At 45.6% G+C, this 26568-nt stretch overlaps 1 protein-coding gene across 1 annotated transcript in view; it reads right to left on the bottom strand.

Moving 5' to 3' along the window:
• col25a1 (collagen type XXV alpha 1 chain) overlaps positions 1-26568 on the bottom strand; it is a 206830-nt gene that overhangs the window by 158615 nt on the left and 21647 nt on the right. The window contains exon 4 of the mRNA XM_077229671.1: positions 17953-17988. Coding sequence (XP_077085786.1) covers positions 17953-17988 — 36 coding nt within the window. The remainder of the gene's footprint in view (positions 1-17952; positions 17989-26568) is intronic.

Below are 26568 nucleotides of genomic sequence, written 5' to 3'. Positions count from 1 at the left end.
TCGTCATTAGTGTTCCCCATATAATCCACTTGTGTTTGCTGTCCTGTGTCGGTTCATTGTTTGACGTTGTGTGTTTCTAACAGTGAGTATTTCATGGAGAAGTCAGTTTTTCAAGAAGTGTCTTTTCGTGTCTTTATTTTGTTCCTGTCTTAGTCTGGAGTGTTCTACCCTGTCTTGTTTGCCCCCTCGTGGGTTTTGTTTTCCTGTTTTTGTATCAATAAATCCTGTGTTCATTGCATCTGCTGTCTGCGCCTGGGTTCACCTTCCATCCATATAACAGGACTGGCCCCCGACTGAGCCTGGGTTCTCCCAAGGTTTTTTTCTCCATTCTGTCACCTGATGGAGTTTCGGTTCCTTGCCTTTTTTTTTTTTTCGCCTTTATTCGCCTTTGGCTTGCTTAGTTGGGGACATTTAACATTTAATTTTGAATTTAACAATACTATTACAACTTTACTTTCCTGTTATCTCTGTAAAGCTGCTTTGAAACTATTTGTATTGTAAAAGCGCTATATAAATAAAGGTGACTTGACTTGACATGCATCTTAATTAGGGCTTTTTTTCCTAATTATTTATTAATTATTTTTAGTATTATTTCATAAAAAAATAAAATAAATCAAACCCCATTAAAGGTATAGTTCACCCAAAAATGAAATTTCTTTCATCATTTACTCATCCTAATGGCCATGGTAGACTAAAAGGTTACGTGCAATAAATTCTATGTTGAATCAAATATACTATTACTTAAAAAAGCTACTTTTTGTAATGTCTATTTGATGCTGTTCAGTCTTAACCCATTTAACAGGACCAAATCTGACATCTTCTCATCTCGTCATCTTGTGTTCTCGTCTAATTCTTTGTTCGTGTCCTGAATTTTTAAACTCAGATGTTTGTCCATCCCTTTGGAGGAGTTCTGATCAATTTGACATTGTTTTCCGAGTGTGACTTTCTCTTCTTATCACCAGAAATTTCATGTTACTGTATCTGATTAGTCACATGGTCTCTTAACTTTCCCACTTTAGCAGGGTATAATTTCGACATGAATTTTATAATGAGTACAATACATTTGACATGGATTTGATCCATACCATAATTCAAAAAATGAGAATACATTGACACAGAATCCAAGCACCAGTGTTGTGCCTGAACACGTTCATTTAACGTTAGTTCATGAACTCGTTCATATTTTGGGCGAACGTGAACTGAACTTACTGCATTACTGCCTGATGAACGTTACTGTGAACGCGTTTATTCTGGAGTCTGTGAACGGCAAGCTCTCTCAGTTTAACTTCGTTCAATGGGTTGCCAGATTTCTATAGACTAGAGCCTTCCAGGCGAAAACCCGGCTAAAACACACCGTAAACAGGCCTTAATTTGTAGTGGAAAAAACACCCAATCTGGCAACACCAGCCACCAGTGACGCACCGCTGCATGCGTCATCAAAACAAAAAGCAGCAAGGGGGCGTCGTATGATAATTTAAACAAGTTTTATGACAAGGTTGGTGAGGATGGGAAAAATCTTACATTTCTGTGCAAACTTTGCCCGCCGATAAAACAATTGCTGTCTTCTATATGGGCTGCGGCAATAATTTTGAAAAATAATAGCTCGCAGCAACATATGGAAAAAAACAACTATGAACTAGTTCAAAATTTTAAAGTATGAACTATGAACTGAACTAGTTCATTTTAAAATGTGTTAACTGAACTTTGAACTAGGTCATGTAGAAAGTGAACTTTCCCAACACTGTCTTATCCATGATTTCCATGAACTATTAAATTGTTATTAAAAAGGATATAAACAATGAGCGATTACAAAATTATTGTCACGGTGTGGGCAGAAGAAGACGAAGGAATCCAAAAGCTCCAATACAAATACTTTACTAACAATAAACTTCAGGCAGGTAAAGACAAGCAGGATTAATACACACACTAAATAAGACTAAGAACGGACAAAGACTGGCTGAACTGAAAGGAACTAAATACAGACACTGATGAACACAGATTAACAGAACCCAGGAGACACAGATGATAATTAACTAAACACAGGTGGAACAGAACAACTTAATGACAGTGACCATAGAAACAGATGAGCGGCGGGAAAACAGAACAAAGGAATACATGTGAGTGATGAAAACAAGATACACAACACGACAGATGAACATAACAGTGACTAAACGTGACAATTATAGTCAAATGTGTGGGTTACAGATCTAATGTAGAATTATGTAATGAAATGATGCTTGATTATAAACCTGTCTAGCATCATTTTGGAATGATCTGATGCATTTTGGTATGTAAAGGCAGTCTCTGTGGTTTTAAAGAGGATTTTAGTTCTGCGTTCAAGAGGTCACATTTAGAGGTCTTAAAAGAAGAAAGTCTGTCTTGGGGATCAAACAACCTTTTGCGTTAACTCATGATTTTCCTTGTATGGCTCAAGATGTGCCATCTTTTTGACAATTAAGGCCTGTTCACACCAAGAATGATAACTATAAAGATAACTATAACGATAACTTCAACCCCATTTCCAGAAAAATTGGGACATTTTGTAAAATACAATAAAATCATCAATCTGTGATTTGTTAATTCTCTTTTACCTTTTTTTAACTGACAAAAGTACAAAGGAAAGTTTTCCAATGTTTTTATTGACCATCATAATTGTAGTTTGTAAATATGAACAAATTTTGATTAACTGATCAATTAATTGATTCAAGCTGGTTTATGCTGCTAAGAGCTGGTATAGTGCTAGTCTAGCTGTGTGGACCATAATACCCATGCTGGTGACCAGCAAACCAGCAACCAGCATTCCATGTTGGTCCTAGCATGCAAAACATACTTTAGGCCGTGTGTCCACCGAAGCGTTTTTTTACGCAGCTGGCGTATAATTCAAATTGTTTTCAATGGGAGTGCCGCGCTTTTTAAACGCTATGGGTCTCATTCATGAAACACGAGCAGAACGAATTGTTGTGTAAATCGTGTGTAAAGTGATTCTGGCGTAAATTTTCGGATTCATTAAAATGTTCGTATTTTCCAAATGTTAGTTGGTACGCAAGAAATCTACACCAGGGGCCTGTTTCAATAAGGAGGTTCAACCAACTCTGAGTTAACACTTGAACTCTGAGTTGACTTACCCTGAGATGGGAAACTCTGAGTTTTCGGTTTCAGAACAGCTGAAATTAGTTAGTTGAATCAACTCTAAGTTGACTGACTCTGAGTTAAGCGCGTGCACCACAACTATAAAAAGCCATTATCAATGGAGCGCAGATATTATGAGTAACCATGGTAACAGCGCCAAACAAAAAGAGGAATTACTGTTATACAGTGTTGGGTGTAATTAATTACAGTAATCTAAATATTGTAATTTAATTAAAGGGATTACTCTTAATTCTTCTGTAATTTAAAATAAAATCTGATGTAATTACATTAAATAGGCTACTACATAGACTATAGAACAATTTTGTATAAAACAATAACGTTAGTGGATTTAACATGCATTTTTAAAATGTATATTTTTAATGTAGCCTTCTCCCTCTATACACACTTTGGTCAATTCAAGAATAATTCATGCAATTGTATATTGTTAATTTGAAAGCATTAAAAGCGCAGTTTCTTGTCTCCCCTTGTATTGTTAAGTGGTTGAGTTTGATATGGGATTTATAAAGTAATTAGTAATAAGTAGACCAATACATTCTAGAGATAGTAATTATTACATTAACATAATTACTCTGTTGAAGATGTCATTTGTAGTTAGTAATTAATTACTATTTTAGAGTAACTTACCCAACTGTTAAAATATCAGAGGTGAAACTGGAAGAACAGTATGTTATTAAACCTAATTTTAATTTTCATGTAGGCTAGGTCATTAAAAGAACGTGGCAGCAGCTGAAAATGAAATATAAAAACGTCTCAGGTTACGTATGTAACCCTGGTTCCCTGATACGCTGCGTTTGAGAGGCGATGGGAACGCTCTGCGTGATTACGTCGTGAAGCACGTGTAAAATCAGTCCAATGGAAGCCCACTACGACATAGGTGACGTCATAGACCAGGAAACTATATAGCAGCCCTGAAATCAGACCGCGACAGCTTCTGAAAAACCTGAAGCAAGTCGATCAGGGCATGCAGGAAGTATGGCAGGCAAACGCAGCGTCTCGTTCCCTATCAGGGAACCAGGGTTACATACGTAACCTGAGACGTTCCCTTTCAAGGGAACTCGAGCTGCGTTTGAGACGCGATGGGAACCCCATACCCACTACGCCATAGTGACAAATGCCCGTTCTGTGTGAAGTCCTGCGCACACTAAGAAGCAAGCAACCTCGCCCCAGGAGTGGAGAGGTCAAGGTCATAAAACCTGACAAATGTATGCGGAGAGGACCATCCTGCCGCATTACACACGTCAAGAAGGGAAACTCCCGAAATTAAGGCCATAGAGGCCGCCATACTCCGAGTAGAATGGGCCCGCACAGCCATAGGTGAAGGCTGTCCCGCCGCTTCATAAGCCAATGAATAGTCTCGACTATCCATTTACTCATCACCTGTTTAGATGCAGGGCATCCTCTCTTGAGTGACCCAAAACAAACAAATAATTGCTCAGATTTACGCCACAGAGAAGCTCTGTGAATGTAGGCATCTAAAGCCCGGACTGGACATAACAGGTTAAGCTGTTCCTGATCTGGGGAATTAAAGGGAGGAGGATAAAAGGCCTGCCGCACTATTGGGCCCCCAACATTTAGTGGGACCTTAGGAATATAACCCGGTCTAGGGTAGAGGAATGCTTTCACCATACTAGGTGCAAATTCCAGACATGAAGGAGCAACCGACAGAGCATGTAAATCACCAATTCTCTTGATAGACAAAATAGCAAGGAGAAATATAATCTTTAGAGTGAGGAATTTTTCTGAAACCTCCTCGATGGGCTCGAAGGGAGCCAAGGTCAGACCCTCAAGTACAATGGCCAAATCCCAAGCCAGTGCTCTAGATTGCAGTGCAGGCCTGAGCCTCAATGTACCACGGAAAAAACAAATAATAAGAGGATCTCTCCCAAGAGAAGAAGCCCCGAGAGGGGTGATAAGCAGATATAGCCGCTACGAACACCTTTAAGGTGGAGCGAGATAATCCAGCAGAGAAACGGTCTTGAGGAAATCGAGAACTGTACCAACCGGGCAGTTAACAAGATTTAAAAAACGTTCTCCACGCCATGTAGAGAACAGTTTCCATTTCAATGTACATAGTTTCCTCGTGGAAGGAGCTCTGGATTGAAGGACGGTCTCAACGACCTCAGTCGAGAGACCGGATTCTATGAGCTGGGCCCCCTCAGAGGCCAAGCCCACCGTTTCCACAACTCCGTTTAACCCTTTTCTATTATGTGCAGGACCCATAGAGAAATATTTGGCAGAAGTTTCCACGCTGCCAAAAATTCCGATAAGGGAACCAGTCTCTCGAGACTGGCCTCTGGATTTGATTGAACAATCATTTCGGCGCCCTGAACCGGCCAACCGGCAGGGAACAACCGAACTGACCGTTCTACAACCCTCCTCAGAGGATTGCACGGGGACGCTGACACCTCGGCGCCCTGAAGCAGCGAACCGGCAGGGAACAACCGAAGTGGCAGCGCTGCGACCCTCCTCAGAGAGTCGCACCCCAGCAGAACTCCCGGGAGCGTTGATAACGGGGGGAATGTGTACAGGTGCAGCCTCGGCCACACCTGCACCATAGCGTCCAGTCCGAGAGGAGCTGGATATGTGAGGGAAAACCATAGCGAAAAGATCGACCTGAGCTTGACCAAAGATTTCCCATAGGAGCTCCACCACCACGGGGTGAAGTCTCCATTCCCCGGGCCTCAGCCCCTGCCTCAACAGGATATGTGCTCTGATTTACGAGATCGTCAGTGTGTTGTCCGGACCCTCCGCCGAGCGACCACTCATGATCACTTCCGACTTGTGAGGGAAGCATCCGTCGATAGCATAATGCGTCGACAAGAAACCCCCAACACTGGGCCTGGGCGAGGAACCAAGGCTCTTCCACATGACCGAGGCACGTAGGCATAGCCGCGTGACCTTGATCATGTGAAAACGGATTTCCCCTCGGAGAAAACCCCTTGGTCCTGAGCCACCACTGCAGGGGTCTCATGTACAGAAGGCCAAAAGTAATTACGTTGAACGCAGCTGACATGAGACCCACAGTCTGAAACTGTTTCACAGTGAGTGACTGGTCTAGATAAACCCATATTACACCTAGAAAAGTGGTCCTCTGAGCTGGGAGGATCACACTCTTCTGGCGTTGAGTGGCAACCCCAACATCTTTAAATGAGACAGAACGACATCTCGATGCCGAACTGCCATATGCTCAAATTGAGCTAGGATCAACCAATCGTCGATATAATACAATACGCGAATGCCCTGGAATCTCAAAGGAGCCAGAGCTGCATCCACGCATTTTGTAAAGGTGCGGGGTGATAAACCTAGGCCAAATGGAAGAACCCGATACTGGTATGCTTCGGCCCATTTTTAAAGCGAACCTCAGGAACTTCCTGTGATGAATAGAAACTTGGAAGTACGCGTCCTTCAAGTCTATTGTGACAAACCAGTCCTCGGACTGAATCTGTGATACAATCTGTTTGAGTGTAAGCACTTCCTGCTCCATAACCAGAGCCTGCTGTGAGTCCACTACCGTAGGGAGGACCCCCTGAAATCTGGGCGGACGAGAACCGCTGTAACCCTTTTCTATTATGTGCAGGACCCATAGAGAAATATTTGGCAGAAGTTTCCACGCTGCCAGAAATTCAGATAAGGGGAACCAGTCTCTCGAGACTGGCCTCTGGATTTGCTTGAACAATCATTTCGGTGCCCTGAAGCGGCGAACCGGCAGGGAACAACCGAACCGACCGTTCTACAACTCTCCTCGGAGGATTGCACGGGGACGCTGACACCTCAGCGCCCTGAAGCGGCGAACCGGCAGGGAACACCCGAACTGGCAGCGCTGCGACCCTCCTCAGAGAGTCGCACCCCAGTGGGAGCCGAGGAGAAACGATTTCTCAAAACCGTCCCTCCTTTTATTTTTTCGACAGGACTTCTTGTCTAAGCTTTATTAGAGATGACGACAGTCCTCTTTTTATTTAGATCTTGCCTACCTCTAACAGCTTAGTTCCTACGACCCTCCTCGGAGGATCGTAGGAAAAAGCAGGCACCTCGGCACCCTGAAACGGCGAACCGGCAGGGAGACCGAACTGACTGCTCTACGACCCTCCTCGGAGGATCGTATGGGGACGCTGACACCTCGGTGCCCTGAACGGCGAACCGGCAGGGAACAACCGAACTGGCAGCGCTGCGACCCTCCTCAGAGAGTCGCACCCCAGAGGGCGCCGAGGAGAAACGATTTCTCAAAACCGTCCCTACCCCGGAGGGGACCACCCTTAGAAGCCTGATAGCCTCAGCATCAGGTCTTCTTCTTTGCACTCTATGCCAGTTTAAGGAACATAGATTGGTGAGGAAGAAACCTCTGGAACGCCGCTGAAAGGTTTAGTTTTCTTGAAAGCGGAGCGTCCAGAAGAACAGACATTTTTTATCTTTCTTTTTCTTTATTTTTATATCAGAAAAACGTATACATGTAAACATATATATATATATATATTCTCGAATATATTCTCGAATAGAGTCAATGCTGACATCCTCACATTCATCTATGTCCTTAAATACTTTACCCAGCAGTACTGCCTCATAAAATTTATTTATTATTAAAGATGGCTGGTGGGTAACGTCGGGGTTAAAAATGATGACGCCGACTCGGGAGAGAAAAAGCTTGCAAGCGTCTCTATAATCCAAGGCACTGTCATACCATGATACTTAATACCCCTAACATTACTCTAGTTAAGAAGTTTGGGTATTAAACACATAAAATAGAAACCGGTTTATTCCACGATCTCGACACCTCAGTGTGGAGATAGGGAAAAACCAGTAGTCCCCGACGAGGAGGCTACAGAGATACAGAGTTTTCCTGTTTTTTTTTAGATACATTTCATCTAATAAACTCTTTTTATTTTCACTCTCATAATGTTCAGCTGTCCAGTAAATATTTAACTAGCAACAGCATTAGAAAAACCTCCTTTAAAAAGCTCATCTTTACTCAACAGAGTTATGAGCTGCCCATTTATTGAAAAATCAAACATCATTCTTAATACTTTTATTTGTTTTGTTCACTTTTTCTTAACAAAACACTAACTATACCAATTCCTCGGAACTGGAAATCGCAGCACACTGGATCTGCAGGTGAAAGCTAAGATAGGGCGGAGCCCGTCCCAACCCACGCTGTCAGATCCGTTTGCGAACCCCAAAATGTGAGTCGCCGCCGTGTCTAGGCAACCGCGGGAAGCGCGAACCGAACCATTCTCCTCAAAGAACGATCGGCGAGAGCGGAGCGTCTTCATAGATAGACTCATACAATGCACACAATCAGCCCCCTCGAGGACTGACTGGGCATGCTCCACTCCCAAACAAGCAACACAAAGCTGATGTGTGTCCCCACCCGTAATATAACGAGGGCAGGGAACAACACACCGTCTATAATCTTGCTTGCTCGCCATAATAATGATAGATTGGGCTTGACAGACAACAATAAATAGACAAGGACAGATATGTGACCCGTCACAGAAACCAGGGACACAAGTCGGCAGCACAACTTTCGAGCAAAATGAGAAAGAAGAGTTTTTTTTCAAAATTGGTGATTTTCAATTTTTTGGAGAATCTGTTAATTGAAATCACGAAGAAGCCTCTCCATGTTTGAGATAGCAGTATTGGTATATTTAAAAGCTTACATTTTGAGGTTGAAATCGGCTTGTTTTCGGAGATTCTAACATGCAGTAGGGGCGTGGCGTGTCATTGTCTGTGTGTATTTCCATACTGAATAACCCGGCGCTTTTGCCCCCGCCCTCCAAGTCAACCACATGGCTACTTATTATGCTGTGCTCTGGCCAGCTCTCTCTGATATCAAAATTCAATGAAGATGGATGCCGCAAAGATTGTCGCAGACGAGATGAACCGTCTGGCAGTTACACCGAAAATGTTTTCGCCGCACTTCGTGGGCTCGGGAAACTGAACCGGAGGTATGGGCGCAGCGCGCTCGCCCTCAGTGCTTCAATACGGCGGCTCGGCTCGCTGACAGCGGTGGCTGGCTGTTTCATATGTGACGGAGAATCGAAATAGAGGATGCAGTTAAGACCTTTGCTGCTGCGATGAAGGCCTGCCGTGCGTGTTTCTGAAATGTAAGTTAAGCTTCATTTGCTCTTTAGTCGTTATTTAAGATGCTGAACCTGCTGATGATATAATGTGCTTGCGGACATTTCATTTGTGTGTGTATACGCACATAAGAAAGTGGTGTAAAGAGATTTGCAACAGTAATTTGAGGAGGTGAAATGTGATTATTTGGAAAATTGCAGAAATGACTGCTTAAAGAAAAATGCCAGCAGGCATTTGCCTCCTACATAAACTTTAATATTGTTGACATTTTGGGCACACGAGCGTTGCGTACTATTTGCGCTATAGATATGTAGGCCTATGGCTTATTGGTCTTTGTTTGTTGTTGTTGGTTTTGCGTTATATGTATATGGCATATTGGTCTTTGTGTGTTGTTGCTGGTTTTGCGTTATACTGTATGTATATGGCATATTGGCCTTTGTGTGTTGTTGCTGGTTTTGCGTTATATGCAGGCTATATGGCATATTGGTCTTTGTGTGTTGTTGCTGGTTTTGCGTTATATGTATATGGCATATTGGTCTTTATGTGTTGTTGCTGGTTTCGCGTTATATGCAGGCTATATGGCATTATTGGTCTTTGTGTGTTGTTGCTGGTACGTTGCAAATAGAGGGGCAGCACAATTGTTTTTCGCCTAGTGCGGCAGAAGTGCACTCATTCGAAGTGTAAAAAAAGCTGTAAAGCACATGGAGGAGCTTTACAGGGGGTATGGCTTATCTAAATGAGATGTAAATGAGCCCTATTGTCACCCCCAGCAGCAGAGACAGGTGAGAACTGCACAATCTTTAGCTCGTTTTCTCCTCTTTGAGCTTTTTTAAGTGCCTACTTTAAAATGGCCACAACTTCTCCAAATATTATCAGATTTCCACATGTTACACATCGTTGGAAAGCTTGGATATTACACTCTCAGAATCTATGAATAACTCAAAATGCCCCAGAACCGACTTGTGTCCCTAGTTTCCGTGACTGGTCACATATACAGAGAGCGCTTGCTGAAGGTACAGAAGCTGTCGCGGTCTGATTTCAGGGCTGCTATATAGTTTCCTGGTCTATGACGTCACCTATGTCGTAGTGGGCTTCCATTGGACTGATTTTACACGTGCTTCACGACGTAATCACACAGAGCGTTCCCATCGCGTCTCAAACGCAGCTCGAGTTCCCTTGAAAGGGAACATAATTCAATCAGGTAAGGCTTAAGCATATCATGGGTGTAGGCTACCTGACTTTACAAACAATCTACATTGTTAAAAGCGCTATATAAATGAGGATGACTTGACTTGACTTGACAAACATTTGACATATTAAATAACTAAAAAGCATCCAGTGTCTAGCAATGCAGCAGCATTTTTGGCTGAGGGAATTCCTGGAGGGACTTCATCAGAGCCAGCCACTCCCGAAGATCCAAGGGCCTTCATAAAATGTAAAAGGTTTTATTATTCATATTATTTATATGTGTTATTTTTTATATAGGGTATTTTTGATATTTCCATTTATTTTGACTTTCGGTTGGGTTTTTCATTGGTCCCAACAGATTCGGATGGTAATATCTGTCTTTTGGAGCCTCCTGTCCCAACAGAACCCCAGATAGTTGTAAGTAGCCTACTCAATACACCAGAAATTATGAAGCATAATTCCCCAGTTATGTAGACTTCATCTTATTAAAAAAAAAAAAAAAACAGCGGTAAAAACAGCAATGAATGAATGTACCGAAAGAATGAATGAGGTGTTTAAACACCGCTTCCTCTTTAAAAAAGGGGAGGAGACCGAAATAAACTCTGGGTTTACGGAAGTAAACCTGCTCCCGACCAGGTTAGGTTCATAGAGTAAGTTACTATTGTAACTGACTCTGAGTATAAGTTACCTCTCTTTCAGAAACGGGCTTGACTTACCCTGCTCTCTCAGGTTTGAATTACCTCCCATTCTGAAACAGAAAACCCAGAGTTCCCCTTCGAGGGAACTCGCACTGCGTCGTCGTCGTGATGACACTCGTGGAATGCCCCCAGCGTAGCGCGTCTGAAGCATGAATGAAATCTGTCCAATCCTGATTGGTGCTACGTCATGACGTAGTAGATGACGGCATAATCGGAAGATACAAAGGGACGCCCAGCACACACACACATTAACTTTTTTGCTCTTCAGCTAAAGCGCTCTGTGTGATCTTATTTACTGTTGTTTGTCCCATATATATTTGCAGTGGCATCAAGCACAAATATATAAGATGTCTAGCGAGCAATTTAGACAGTGTGTGCATCCGTGTCCGCGCTACATTACGGGCACGGACACACACCAGCTGTGTGTGTATTGTCTGGGCGCGCAGCACGCTAGAGCGGCTTTCGAGGGAGCCGCTTGTAGCGAGTGTGATAAGCTGCCGCTCAGGGCTTTGCGCTCGCGGCTGGCCGTGTTTGATTCAAGCGGCCAGGCTTGCGAGCCTTGCGGTTCTGGGCCGGCGGTTGCCGAGGTAGAGCGACGCCGCAGATCGTGGGGCTCGCAGATGGATCTCTCAGGGGGACACGGGACTGCTACGGCATCTTCCCGGTCCTCGTCTGAGGATTCAGAGGTTTTCCCGCCCCGTGCGGAAGCCCGCGATGCGGCTTCTTCCCGCGAGGCGGAGGACCCGATGTTTCAGTTATCTGGATCTGAGTCAGATAATTAAAACATCAAGGCGGGTGATGTGGACATTAATCAGCCACTTCACGTGCCTGCTCAAGAGGAGCTAGTGGAGGTTTTGACCCGCGATGTGGCCAAACTAAGTATTGATTGGCCACAAGAAGAATTACAGATCCAGCCACCAAGCAAACTGGATGAGAGATTTTTTAAGCGCAGGTCTCAACCTCCACGCCGGGGCCTTCCGTTTTTTCCTGACTTGCACAATGAGTTGTGCAAGTCATGGGTGAAACCGTATTCAGCCAGGCTCCCCAATCCCCCAATACTCGATTTTGCTAACGTGTTGGGGGTGGCTGAGCTTGGTTATGGGACAATGCCTCGGGCAGAGGAAGCTCTCGCGAGCTATCTTTCTCCCGAGGCTGCATCGTCCCTTAAGGCCCCGGTACTGCCCACTAAGCCATGCCGCGATACATCCGCGCTGGTGGGCAGGGCTTATATGACGGCTGGGTGGGCTGGTAGCTGCCTGCACACCATGGCGGTGTTGCAGGCCTACCAGGCTGACCTCCTCAAGGAGCTTGATGAGGGTGAGGGTCCCTCTCCTAGGGATATCACAGAACTGAGGAAGGCCACTGACTTGTCCCTCCGCATCACCAAGGAGACGGCCCGTGCCGTCGGCCGCTCCATGGCTGGCTTGGTGTGTGTGGAGAGGCATTTATGGTTGAATTTGTCGGGGATGAAGGAGAGAGAAAAACATTTTCTCATAATGACTCCCCGATTTCACCGTCTGGCCTCTTCGGCGGCGCGGTTGATACCGTCGTCGGGAGGTTTCAGGAGGTTAAAAAACAGTCGGCGGCCTTCCAGCAATACCTCCCTCGCCGTTCTGGGTCCTCGGGGAAGGCTGCCTCTAAAGGGCAGCCTCGGCCACCTGCCGGCTACTCGCATCGACAGGTGCAAAAAGAGAGTGTCGCCTCCCGCGCCCCTCCCGAGGGAGCTTGGCAAAGGAGGCGGTGCTCTCGCGGTAAGCCTTCCGAGCCTAAGGTCGATCTGAGAACCGTCCTTCAGGCAAAGAAGGCTTCCTCCAAGCGGTCCTAATTGCGGCCGGACCGCTGAGAGCTGCCCCCCCCCCGGGGTGGGGCGATCGAGGTCGCCTCCATCCCGGAGCTCTCGGGAAATCAGTGCTGTGTTTCCGCCGTCAAGTACGCTTCGGACCTCACTGTTTTCCCGCGTACACACGTCGCTCCAGCTACCTCTAGTAAGACCTGTGGCTGGGCAGCATAACGCGTCCGCACACCGAAAATTAGTTCTCGACTACTCCCTGCCGGTCAGCCGCTTCAGGGGGTCGGGAACGAGTCTCGATTAACACCCGAGTAGATTATCTCGGCGCATGGTCATGCCTTCCGAATATATCTGCGTGGGCCCTGCGTACTGTAGAGCTGGGTTACAGGCTGCAGTTCAGTTCCCCTCCCCCGAAGTTCAACGGGGTGGTCTGGACTGTGGTCGGCCCAGAGCAGGTTCGGGTTATGGAACAGGAGGTTCAATCCCTGTTGGTCAAGGAGGCCATAGAATGTGTTTCTCTGCCAGACAGGGAGTCCGGGTTCTACAGCCGGTACTTCATAGTTCCCAAGAAGGATGGCGGGTTGCGTCCAATAATAGATCTCAGGCACTTGAATCGGTCCCTGAGGAGATTCAGGTTCAAGATGCTCACAATTCCAGCCATCGTGTGTCAGATCCAGTTCGAGGACTGGTTCGTCACGATAGATCTGAAGGACGCATACTTCCACATTTCCATCCTTCCATGTCACAGGAAGTTCCTGAGGTTCGCTTTCAGGGGCAAAGCGTACCAATATCGGGTTCTTCCGTTCGGCCTAGCTCTCTCCCCTCGCACTTTTACAAAATGCATGGATGCAGCTCTAGCACCCCTGAGGCTCGAGGGCGTCAGGGTGCTCAATTACATCGATGACTGGCTAATTCTGGCCCAGTCGCGAGAGCTGGCGATTCGGCATCGAGATGTCGTCCTCGCCCACAAAAAAGAGTGTGTTGACGCCCTCCCAGAGGACTACGTTCCTGGGAGTTGTATGGGATTCCAAGACGATGCGGGCACAGATGTCTCCTGCACGCGTGGAGTCCATTCTGGCGATGGTCTCCAGAGTGAAGCTAGGCCACAACCTCACTGTGAAGCAGTTTCAGAGACTGCTGGGGCTCATGGCAGCAGCGTCCAACATCATACCTTTTGGCCTGCTACACATGAGACCCCTACAGTGGTGGTTGAGAGCCAAGGGGTTTTCCCCGAGGGGAAATCCGTTTCGTATGATCAGGGTAACGCGCAGATGCCTTCGTTCCCTCGTTATATGGAGGAAACCTTGGTTCCTGTCCCAGGGACCAGTGCTGGGAGCATCATGTTGCCGGAAAATCGTTTCAACAGATGCCTCTCTCACTGGTTGGGGCGCGGTCATGGACGGCCGCTTTGCGAGAGGTCTGTGGGAGACCCGGCATTTTTCCTGGCACATCAATTGCCTGGAAATGCTGGCGGTCTACAAAGCTCTGAGGAGTTTTTTCCCGGACCTCCGCGGCCACCATGTCCTGATACGCTCGGACAACACTTCTGTAGTCGCGTATCTGAATCATCAGGGGGGTCTGAGGTCGCGCCCTCTATGCTGACTGGCACACCAGATCCTTCTGTGGTCCCAGGGGAAATTGTCGTCTCTCAGAGCGATGTATGTCCCCGGGATCCAAAATCAGGGAGCAGACGTCCTGTCGAGGCAGGGGCTGAGGCCCAGGGAGCGCGACTCCACCCCGAGGTGGTGGAGGCCATGTGTGTGAGATTCGGCCCAGTGGAAGTGGATCTGTTCGCGTCTCAAGAGACGTCCCACTGTCCACTGTGGTTCTCTCTCAGGTATCCAGCTCCGTTGGGGCTGAACGCTATGACACAGACGTGGCCGAGGCTGCGTCTGTACGCATTTCCCCCGATCGCTCTGCTCCCGGGAGTCTTGGAGCGGGTCCGCCGGGAAGGGATCAGCCTACTTTTAGTAGCACCCCGCTGGCCGACCCGGATATGGTTCTCGGACATTGTAGCACTGCTAGACGGCCTCCCGTGGCAGGTCCCTCTGAGGAGGGATCTGCTGTCTCAGGCAGGGGGCACAATATTTAACCCCCGGCCAGAGCTGTGGAGCCTCTGGGTCTGGCCCCTGAGGGGGCTCGGTACCTAGACGCTGGCCTGTCAGCAGATGTTGTCGAGACCCTACTCAGCTCCAGGGCTCCTTCCACCAGGAGACTGTACAGCCTAAAGTGGAATGTGTTTTCCACTTGGTGGGTTAACTGCCCAGTGGCTTCAGTGCTGGAGTTCCTCCAAGATCGTTTCTCCGCCGGTCTTACCCCGTCCACACTTAAGGTGTATGTGGCTGCCTTTGCGGCTTTCCACTCGCCTATAGGTGCTGGGCCCTTGGGAAAGCACCATATGGTTGTACGTTTCCTCCGTGGGGCTCGGAGGATGAGGCCTGCGGCTCACTCCAGAGTCCCAACCTGGGACCTGGCAGTGGTTCTTGAAGGGTTGGCTGAGGCCCCCTTTGAATCACTGGAGTCGGCTGAGGCAAAGAATCTGACCTTCAAGGTGGCCTTTCTCCTTGCCATCACCTCTCTGAGGAGGGTGGGGGATCTCCAGGCCTTGGCTATAACGCCAACTTGCCTGGAGTTTGCCCCTGGCGGTGTCAAGGCCATCTTGCATCCTAGACCGGGCTATGTGACCAAGGTGCCGTCTAGTGTGGCACGGTCGGTGGTTCTTCAGGCCTTCCAACCTCCACCTAATGGGACGGCGGAAGAGGGGAGACTTCACCTGCTCTGCCCAATCAGAGCTCTAAGGGTTTATTTGGAGAAGTCTTCTCAGTGGAGGAAGTCAGACCAGTTGTTGGTGTGCTTTGGTTCACCCAAGAAAGGGCTGCCTGCATCTAAACAGACAATCAGCAATTGGATTGTCCAGGCTATAGCCACGGCTTATCAGGTGCGCAATTTGCCTTCACCTATGGCCGTGAGGGCACATTCCACCAGAAGCATGGCCTCCTCGGTGGCCCTCCTTTCTGGCGTCTCGCTTCAGGAGATCTGCGAGGCGGCCGGGTGGGCTACCCCGCACACCTTCATACGTTTCTACAGTCTGGAACTCCCCGTGACGCCTGGCGCCAGAGTGTTCGCGTCCTAAGTGTGCCTGGTCTTCCAGCTTCACACTAGGGCGGGCGTGATTACGGTGTGGCATAGTGGGCATTTCGTTCCCCTAGTGTCGTCACGACGACGACGCAGTGCGAGTTCCCTCGAAGGGGAACGTCTCGGGTTACGACTGTAACCCTTGTTCCCCGAGAAGGGAACGAGACACTGCGTCTCGTCGCCACACCTATCACGGTCAGAGCGCTTGCTTCAATCCAAAAGAGCTAATGTGTGTGTGTGCTGGGCGTCCCTTTGTATCTTCCGGTTTTGCCGTCATTTACTACGTCATGACGCAGCACCAATCAGGATTGGACAGATTTCATTCATGCTTCAGACGCGCTACGCTGGGGGCATTCCCCTATTGTCGTCACGACGACGACGCAGTGTCTCGTTCCCTTCTCGGGGAACAAGGGTTACAGTCGTAACCCGAGACGTTTCCCTCATTTCAGGGTTAACATACTCAGAGTTTTTACTTAACCTTCTTTCTGAAACAGGCCCCTGCTCCCAGCCACGCGTAAATAGTGCGCTTAACACCCGAACGTTTTGCTCATTAATAAGGCTGCATTTTAATTCACCTTAATCGGGTACATATTTACACAGCATTTTGAAAACAATATTATATATAGTAGGACATACGTTTTTTCTTATTATGAGAGCCAGTAATAGCATCTGCGATGGGGGTCCTTCTCCAGTTTTAATACGATTTTTCCGAAGTGAAATAATTCATTTTTTGCTCTTAAGCTTAATGTCGAACCATTTTCTTCTCACTTCTGGGAATGTTCGATTAACAGATGAAACTCCATTGACTGCATCTATAATATGCTGCTAAGCTTCCTATTTTTTTAGGACCCGATACGCCACTATGTACGCTTGAAAATAAAATGTGGCGTTTTGAATGAACTTCTGATAATAAAACTTCAGTTTCTGCATCTGAGAAATTTTTCTTTTTCATTCGCAATCATGTCATAATATGATGCCCATATATAGTTGTCAGTCGGATTTAATGGGCGGGATTTATGGTAATTGAGAATGAACGTGCACGCGCATCCCATTTATGACTGATTGGAATTCATTAACACACACACACATTTCACTATCACATCTGACGTTTACAAAAGTATTTGTGAATCAGGAGAAGAGTTTTCGGGAAGGTCTCTTTACGCGCAAATCAACCGCATATTTACTCGTATATTTACGCTTGTTCCATGAATGAGACCCTATGAGTGTAACGAGGCGCTGAGCGTGTATTTAACGCTCAAGCGCTGAGCGCCCGGCGTTTTTTACTGGTCGCTGAGAGTTGAAAAATGTTCAACTTTGGGTAAAACGCAGCGCTCATCACTGTCACTTTTTACACAGCCGTCCAATCACAGTGGAAGAGGGGCAGGACAAAAACCACACCGACCAACTGTCACAACATTCTTTCTGAACAACAACGTCAACCAGCAGAGCTAACCGAACAAAATGGATGAAAAATAAATTTTTAGTATGAAACAAATTATCTACGAAATCAGTTACAAGTAAACTGTGCTGCGGATATTCTGTATCATAGTAACGAATTGTCTCGACTTAAAAAACGCAGCGCTGCAAAAACGCTCTCAAGCGCAGCTAGGCATTTTCAGCTGAGCGTCTAGCATTTTCAGCTGGCTAAAAACGCTTTGGTGGACCTACGGCCTTATGCTGGTAACCAGCAATGCTAGATTTTTCAGCAGGGTAGAGTCATTTCGTGCAAATGTTAAAAAAGTTCTTCAGTTTTTATCAAAGGTATGATGGTCTAATTTTTTTCTGATTAAACAGATTTTGCAGATTAAGGAGGATTGAAATTGCCATCATTAGATATTGGATATACTAAATCTAGCATTGTCTTTAACTGTATTGAAGAGGCTATGATGTTAGCAGCTGGACATACAATAAGACACTTACCATTTGACCGATCTCCCCTGGATTTCCAGGGTCTCCCTGTGAGGGGCACAACATATATTTAGTCCTAACTGTAAATATGAAACATTAAAATGTATTAGTTAATTTCTTAGTAACAGAAGGTTGGAAAAAAACTATATAATTATTTTTACTTAACTGAATAAGACAAATGTCTCCCCAGAGATGGGAACGAGATGCTGCATCATTGCATTGATACTATGGGAACATCTTCAGTGTGTGCCATTGTCTGAATAACGTCTTCACACGCGCCAATACTATTGGCCATGTACAAATTCAGGTGACGCTACGTAGTACGTGACTATGTCTATAAAATGGCACCTGAACACGTAACGAGGCGCTGAGCGTGTATTTAATGCTCAAGCGCTAAATTAATCATCAAATTAATTTGTCTGAAGAAGCCGCATAGGCATAATTGAAGTATGACAATGCGATGCAGTGTCTCGTTCCCATTTTAGGGAAATGGGTTACATACATAACCCTGAGATGTTACCTTTCGAGGGAATGTCAATGCTGCCTCATTGTGTTGAAACTATGGGGACATTAATATCCATTATGCCATACTGAATGAATGCCTGCACCACAGGTTGTGAAAAGTATACACAAGCACAAAACTGTAGTTAAAGGAATTAATCAACCCAAAACGATTTGCGATCCAGGGGTTGAATTCACATCCTCACTGTAAAACCTAATGAATTTGTGTGGAGAGGTCTAGCATGCAGCAGCACAAAGATCTTGCAAAAGCGCACCTCTTGTCAACACTTTTGAGGCAGCCACACTCAGAGTAGAATGGGCTCTGACGGCTAGAGGCGAAACGATAACGTGTGACTTGCAACCGCATCCAAAACCCAATGTGATATAGTCTCTTTGTTAGAGGTGACATACATATTACTCCCCGCAAAAATGCCCCCTTAAGAGCATAAAGTATCTGAGTAGAGAGGATTAAGAATGGTATCATTAAGCCAAAGCATTAAGAATGGAAATAAGGTCCTGACTCTCAAATAAAATCCTAGGATGTCCATCGAAAAAAGAGTAGGGGTTTAACCCCAGCAAAACTGCAATGCTCTTCTGGCTGGCCCACGTCACACCTCTCTTCATCTCTCTGCACTGGCTACCACTTGATGCTCGCATCAAGTTCAAGGCATAGATGCTTGCTTACAGATCTACCACAAGCTAGGCACCCTCCTACTTCCACTCACTCTTACAAGTCTACACCCCTACCAGGTACCATCACAGAGAGGCACAAAATCACTCTCCAGAACATTTTCGTTCACTGTTCCTTGAATTTAAAAGACAGATGAAAACTTCATCGTAAAAAAAAATATATGCTTTCACTTTCCTTTAATCCCTCTCTATTCGAGCTTATGCTACACTAAGCAATGTCTTAAACTTTGTATTTTGAGCACTTGTGTTTATTTGCCTCTTAACAATGAATTGCTTGCTGTATTCTGCAAGTCTGCAAGATGAATAAATGTAAATGTACATGTATCCTGGCCAAATTTGCCCATTGGCCTCTGTCCACCATCATGGCCTCCTAATCATCGCCATATATACTGATTGGCATGAAGCATGAACACTTTGTCTCCTCTCCACCAATAAACTGGTGTGTGGTGGGCGTTCTGACGCACTATGGCTGCCGTCGCATCATCCAGTTTGATGCTGTACATTGGTGGTGATTGAGGAGATCCCCCCTTCCATGTAATATGCATGCAATAGAGGGTGGAACCACTTGTTCTTGAGCCACCACTGGAAGGGCCTCATGTGCAGCATGCCCAACTGTATTACGCTGGTGGCGGCGGCCATCAGACCCAACAGTGTCTGGCATTGATCTCCTGACCTAATTTTAAGCTGCCAACCATGGCGAGAATAGAATCTACACAAACGGGAGACATATGTGCCGCATCGTAGTCGAGTCCCAAACTAAGCTGACAAAAGCAGTCGTCTAATTTGGAGAAAAATGTTTTTTCTTGTGGTTAAATCTTAAACCTAAGCACCTTAGATGAGTGAAGATGACATCGCAATGCTGGACCACCAACTCTTTCGAGCCAATATTAGCCAGTCATTTATGTAATTTAGTAAACGTATGCCCAGGAGCCAGAGCTGAATCCATGCACTAAGTGAAGTTGCGAGGAGACAAAGCCAGACTGAAAGGAATCCAATATTGCTAAACTTCGCCCCCGAAACTTATTGTGCATGGGCATATCTCTATATGAAAGTAGGTGTCCTTCAAGCCAATCCTCAGATTGAATTTGAGGCACAATAAGCTTCAACGTTAACATCTTGAACTTGTAAGTCTGCAGAATACGGTTCAAAGACTAAGATTGAGGATGGGACGCAACCCCCCATCCTTCTTAACCCTGTTTGCTGTTTTTTTTCCACATAGCAGCAACATAGACTTAAAATACTCCGTCATTTTTGGTCATATAAATAAAATCAATACATGATTATAAACTATAGAGGGTCTTCTTTTTTTGTGTACACTCACATTAACATCAAAACCGTGTGCTTTTATTAAAATGAAGAAAAGAAACAGGGTGTGCTTTCTGCCTCTCTGTCCCCGTTAACTTTTTTTCTGGAGCACGTCTCTAAACTTAAACAAAGCTCAGCGAATACTATTCACACAAGCATGAGCAATATATCTTTATAATCATTTAAGTTTGTAATTTTAAAATATCTAATTCAAAACTAAATAAATATTCTCTTTTTATGTAATCTATAAAAAAAGAGAGAGGTGTCAGCCGATCTCATTATCGTTCTCTCAGCTCATTGTTCTGCTAATGTGATACGCCCACAGAGAGCGCGCGGTATTCAAACGCAAATGATCTGAAGCAACACATGCAAACGTGTCAATGCCCACCATAAACGCGATAACACAACAAATGTAAACATCAGATTAATGTACTATTTCTTCTTGCGAGGCTGTGTGAGGAATAATCCTGGGACATTTACCTCAGAACATGTGCTGGTTTATTTTCATTTCGAGGAGCAACGGATCCATCTGAGAAGTAAGTTTTTTATTATTATTGTTCTAATCGCGATATCATAGTGTATGTAAACCGCAAAAAGACTGTTTAAATATGAATCACCTCTGTGTGTGAATGAATGAACAGAACAGTTTTTACCAAACCCTATTGCTATACTGAGATGAGTGAAAATCGACTGAAATATGTTGAAATAACATTAAAATGTCTTTGTATTAGCAATGTATTAAACTGCAAATTAATATTTATATGCCCTAATATAGGCTCATAAAAACAACAAACGATATGGCTATATTACAGACGAAATATGAAAGACAACATTTCGTTGACTAGTTTTGGATAGATTATTAACTGTTTACTGTAAACTAGACTACTGCCAAATTGAATAAGCTTTTGTTCACCAATTTCTGCTCAAATGTTAAATATATCAGACTATGTTTGTTTTGTCAAAAATAAAGTCTTCAACTAGGATGCTATTATAGTGTTTGTTCCAATGTAGGCTTTATTCAAACTAATGAATCCTTAACTTTGAAATATGTATGATAAAATGTATACTTTAGTTTTTACAAAGAAATATGAAATATCCATCTGAGAAGTACGTTTTTTTTATTATTGTTCTAATCGCGATATCATAGTCTATGTAAACCGTAAAAAGACTGTTTAAATATGAATCGCATCTGTGTGTGAATGAATGAACAGAACAGTTTTTACCAAACCCTATTGCTATACTGAGATGAGTGAAAATCGACTGAAATATGTTGAAATAACATTAAAATATCTTTGTATTAGCAACGTATTAAACTGCGAATTAATATTTCTATGCCCTAATATAGGCAAGGCAAGTTTATTTATATAGCACATTTCATACACAATGGTAATTCAAAGTGCTTTACATAGAAGAAATTAAAATAAAAGAAATCAGAATAATTAAAACAGTTTAGAGTACAAGATAAAATACAGAAATAATCAAAAGAAATCAGAATAATTAAAAACATAAAATAGAATACAGTACAAACAGTCGGACGAACAGTGGCACAGTGCTCATTCATTAAATGCACAGTTAAACAGATATGTTTTGAGTCTGGATTTGAATGTGACTACTGTAGGAGCACATCTGATCTCTTCTGGAAGCTGGTTCCAGCTGCGGCTGGCATAGTATCTAATAGCGGACTCGCCATGCTTAGAGTGAACCCTTGGTATTTCTAGCTGATGTGATCCTAATGATCTGAGTGATCTGTTGGGTTTATATTCAGTGAGCATATCTGCAATGTATTGAGGTCCTAGGCCTTTGAATGATTTATATACCAGTAATAATACTTTAAAATCAATCCTAAATGTAACTGGCAGCCAGTGTAAAGCCCTGAGGACTGGTGTGATGTGTTCATATTTTCTGGTTCTGCTCAGAATCCTGGCGGCAGCGTTCTGTATGAGCTGCAACTGTCTTATGGTCTTTTTGGGAAGTCCAGTGAGGAGTCCATTACAATAATCCACCCTGCTGGTGATAAAAGCATGCACAAGTTTCTCTAAGTCTTGACTTGAAACAAAACATCTAATTCTTGCAATATTTTTCAGGTGATAGTATGCTGATTTAGTTATTGCTTTGACATGACTACTGAAACTAAGGTCTGACTCCAGAGACCCACCAAGATTCCTGACTTGATTTTTAGTTGTTTGACCCCTAGACTGAAGGTTTGCGTTCACCTTGAGAACTTCATCTTTGTTTCCAAATGCAATTACTTCAGTTTTGTCTTTGTTTAACTGAAGAAAGTTTTGGCACATCCAATTGTTTACTTCATCAATGCATTGGAACAGAGAGTTAATGGGGCTGTAATCGTTAGGCGATAGGGCTAAGTAGAGCTGTGTATCGTCTGCATAGCTGTGGTAAGTGATTTGGTTATTTCTCATTATTTGGCTCATTGGGAGCATGTACAGGTTGAATAGGAGTGGCGCAAGAATTGAGCCTTGAGGGACTCCGCATGTCATGGATGTCCACTCAGACTTATGGTCTCCTATACTCACATAATAACCTCTCCCTACCAAGTATGACCTGAACCATTTTAGGACTATCCCAGAAAACCCGACCCAGTTTTCCAGCCTGTCAAGAAGTATGTTGTGATCGACAGTGTCAAATGCAGCACTGAGGTCGAGTAGTACCAGCACTGATAATTTGCTTGTATCAGTATTTAAGCGAATATCGTTTATTATCTTTATGAGCGCTGTCTCTGTGCTGTGGTGCGGTCGGAAACCAGATTGAAAATTGTCAAAGTGTCCATTTGAGCTTAAGAATTTGTTCAGCTGATTGAAGACAACTTTTTCAATGATCTTGCCTGTGAAAGGAAGATTTGAGATCGGTCTATAGTTGTTTAATATGGTCTTATCCAGATTGCTCTTTTTCAGGAGGGGCTTGACAACTGCAGTTTTCAGGGAGTTCGGAAAACGTCTCGGTTACGTATTTAACCCTAGTTCCCTGCGTTGTGCGTCATGAAGCACGTATGGAATCAGCCCAATGGAGAGATGGAACGTCATAGGCGGGTGACGTCATCGACCAGGAAACTATAAAGCACCCCATAAACACAAGCGCAACAGCTTCTGATAGGCCTGAAGGAAGCGCTAGCGGGAATGCTGGGAGTATGGTGGAATGACGCAGCGTCTCGTTCCCTATCAGGGAACTAGGGTTACATACGTAACCGAGACGTTCCCTTTCAAGGGAACTCGAGTTGCGTCAAACGCTGTGGGAACGCTAATACCCACGTCGCCATAGGACCAAGTGACCGCCATGTGAGAACTAGCGCACAGAGGACGAGAGCACCTGTGCCCCAGGGGTAGAACTTATGTCTAGGTCGTAGAACTTAATGAAAGTATGCGGTGAAGACCATACAGCCGCATCACATACGTCACTGAGGGAAACTCCTGACAGTAAGGCTTTAGAAGCCGCCATACTCCTAGTAGAGTGGGCTCGTACAGCCAAAGGTGAAGGCTGACCAGCCGACTCATAGGCAAGTGAGATAGCCTCGACCACCCACTTGCTCATTCTCTGTTTAGACGCGGGACACCCCTTCTTTGGTGGCCCAAAGCACACAAATGGTTGTTCTGACTTCCTCCACAGGGCAGTTCTGTGGACGTAGGCGTCTAACGCCCTAACAGGGCAGAGTAAATTAAGTTTCTCCTGGTCAGACGACAGAAATGGAGGAGGACAAAAGGCCTGCAGAACTGTAGGTCTAACAACATTAGTAGGGACCTTGGGAACGTAACCTGGTCTAGGATGCAGAAAAGCCTTAACCATGCCAGGCGAAAATCCCAGGCACGAGGGTGAAACCGACAGAGCCTGCAAATCTCCGATTCTCTTTAGTTTGGAGATAGCAAGAAGAAAGATAGTCTTAAACGTGAGAAACTTCTCAGGAACTTCTTCGATAGGTTCAAGAGGAGCTAGGGAAAGACCTTCTAATACGATGGCCAGATCCCAGGCCGGCACCCTCGTACGAACTGCTGGCCTCAGCCTCAGTGTGCCACGAAGGAAACGAGTTATAAGCGGGTGTCTCCCAAGAAAAACTCCACTGAAAGGGACGTGGTAAGCAGCCAGTGCCGCCACATACACCTTTAGTGTGGAGGGGGATAGCCCTGTGGAGAAGCGCTCCTGCAGGAATTCCAGCACTGCACCCACTGGGCAGTTAACTGGGTCCTGCAGGTGCTCTCCACACCAAGAAGTGAAGAGTTTCCACTTCAAGGCATAAAGCTTCCTCGTGGATGGAGCTCTGGAGTGAAGAATGGTCTCAACAACCTCGGTTGAGCGACCAAAGTTCATGAGCTGGGCCCCCTCAGAGGCCAAGCCCACAATACTGGGCGGGGGTGAAATATCATGCTGCCCGCCTGAGAGAGTAGATCCCTCCTGACCGGGAGCTCCAAGGGAGAGCCGTCCAGGAAAGAAATCAGGTCCGCAAACCATACTCGGGCCGGCCAGAACGGGGCTACTAATAGTAGGCTGACCCCGTCCCGGCGAACCCTCCCCAGAACTCCAGGTAGCAGAGCAATCGGGGGAAAGGCGAACAGACGTGACCTCGGCCACGGCTGCACCATAGCGTCCAACCCCAGAGGGGCTGGATGGCTGATGGAAAACCACAGATGACAATGCGTGGTCTCCTTGGAAGCGAATAGGTCCACCTCGGCGCGACCGAAACTTAACCAAAGGAGCTCCACCACCTCGGGATGGAGTCTCCAATCCACCGGCCTCAGCCCTTGTCTCGACAGGGAGTCTGCTACCACATTCAAATACCCAGGAAGATACATTGCTCTCAGAAATAGTAACCTCCCTTGGGACCACAGGAGGATCTGACGGGCCAACTTGTAGAACCCGGCGAAACCGCTGGCCCCCATGATGATTTATATATGAGACCACCGACGTGTTGTCTGACTGAACTAACACATGATGACCTCTCAGGTCTGCTAGGAAGTGTTTCAGAGCCTGGAACATCTCTAGACAATTTATAAGCCGTGATAGATGATGGTCCTGCGACAGCCCTTGGGCGTGACGACCACTTGTGACCGCCCCCCACCCTGTGAGGGAAGCATCCGTCGTTAGCGTTAAGCGACGACAAAGAGCCCCCAACACAGGCCCTTTGAATAGGAACCAAGTTTGTTTCCACATGACTAGAGCACGAAGGCAGCGCCGCGTGACTTTGACCGTGCGGAGCGGATTTCCCCTCGGGGAGAATCCCTTGGTCCTGAGCCACCACTGTAGCGATCTCATGTACAACAGGCCGCAAGGTATAACGTTGGACGCTGCTGCAATCAGACCCGACAGTCTCTAAAACTGTTTTACAGTAAGTAGCTGGCCTAGCTTTACTTGTTTCACAGCTGAGAGAATCGAAACGATGCGGGTCGGAGCGATTTGCGCCTGCATCAAAACCAAAACCCAAAAGACACCCAGAAAAGTGGTCTTCTGACGAGATAATACACTTTTCTTTGCGTTCAGCCTCAACCCCAACTTCCTGATATGAACGAGAACGACATCTCAATGTCGAACCGCCATCTGCTCTGTCTGAGCTAAAATCAACCAATCATTGATGTAATTGAGGACACGAACACCCTGAAGCCTCAGGGGCACTAGTGCTGCGTCCATGCATTTCGTGAAAGTGCGGGGAGATAAAGCTAGGCCAAACGGAAGAACCCTGTGCTGGTACACCTCGCCCCCGAAGGCGAACCTCAGGAACTTCCTGTGTTGTGAAAGGATGGAAATGTGGAAGTACGCGTCCCTTAGATCTATCGTGACAGACCAGTCCTCGGATCTGATTTGTGACACGATCTGCTTGACTATCGAGCATCTTGAATTTTGGCTTCCCTACCGAGCGATTCAATAGGCGCAGGTCTAAAATTGGACGCAACCCCCCATCCTATTTTGGAACGATTAAATATTGGCTGTAATAGCCTGACTCCACACTGGGAGGAGGAACCCGTTCTATAGCCTCATTTTGAAGGAGTGCTTTCACGTCTTGTTCCATAACCAGAGCCTGCTCGGGGCCCACCAGTGTAGGCAGAACCCCTCTGAATCTTGGTGGACGACACCTGAATTGGATAGCATAATCCCTTTCTATTGTCTGCAGGACCCAATGAGATATTTTTGGAA

Source organism: Siphateles boraxobius, unplaced genomic scaffold, assembly GCF_051911475.1.
Source record: "Siphateles boraxobius isolate OS27281-9 unplaced genomic scaffold, OSU_SipBor_1 130, whole genome shotgun sequence".
In the NCBI taxonomy this organism is placed as follows: domain Eukaryota; kingdom Metazoa; phylum Chordata; class Actinopteri; order Cypriniformes; family Leuciscidae; genus Siphateles; species Siphateles boraxobius.
Note: the sequence above shows the minus strand (reverse complement) of the source record. Positions and strands in the feature narration are given on the sequence as shown.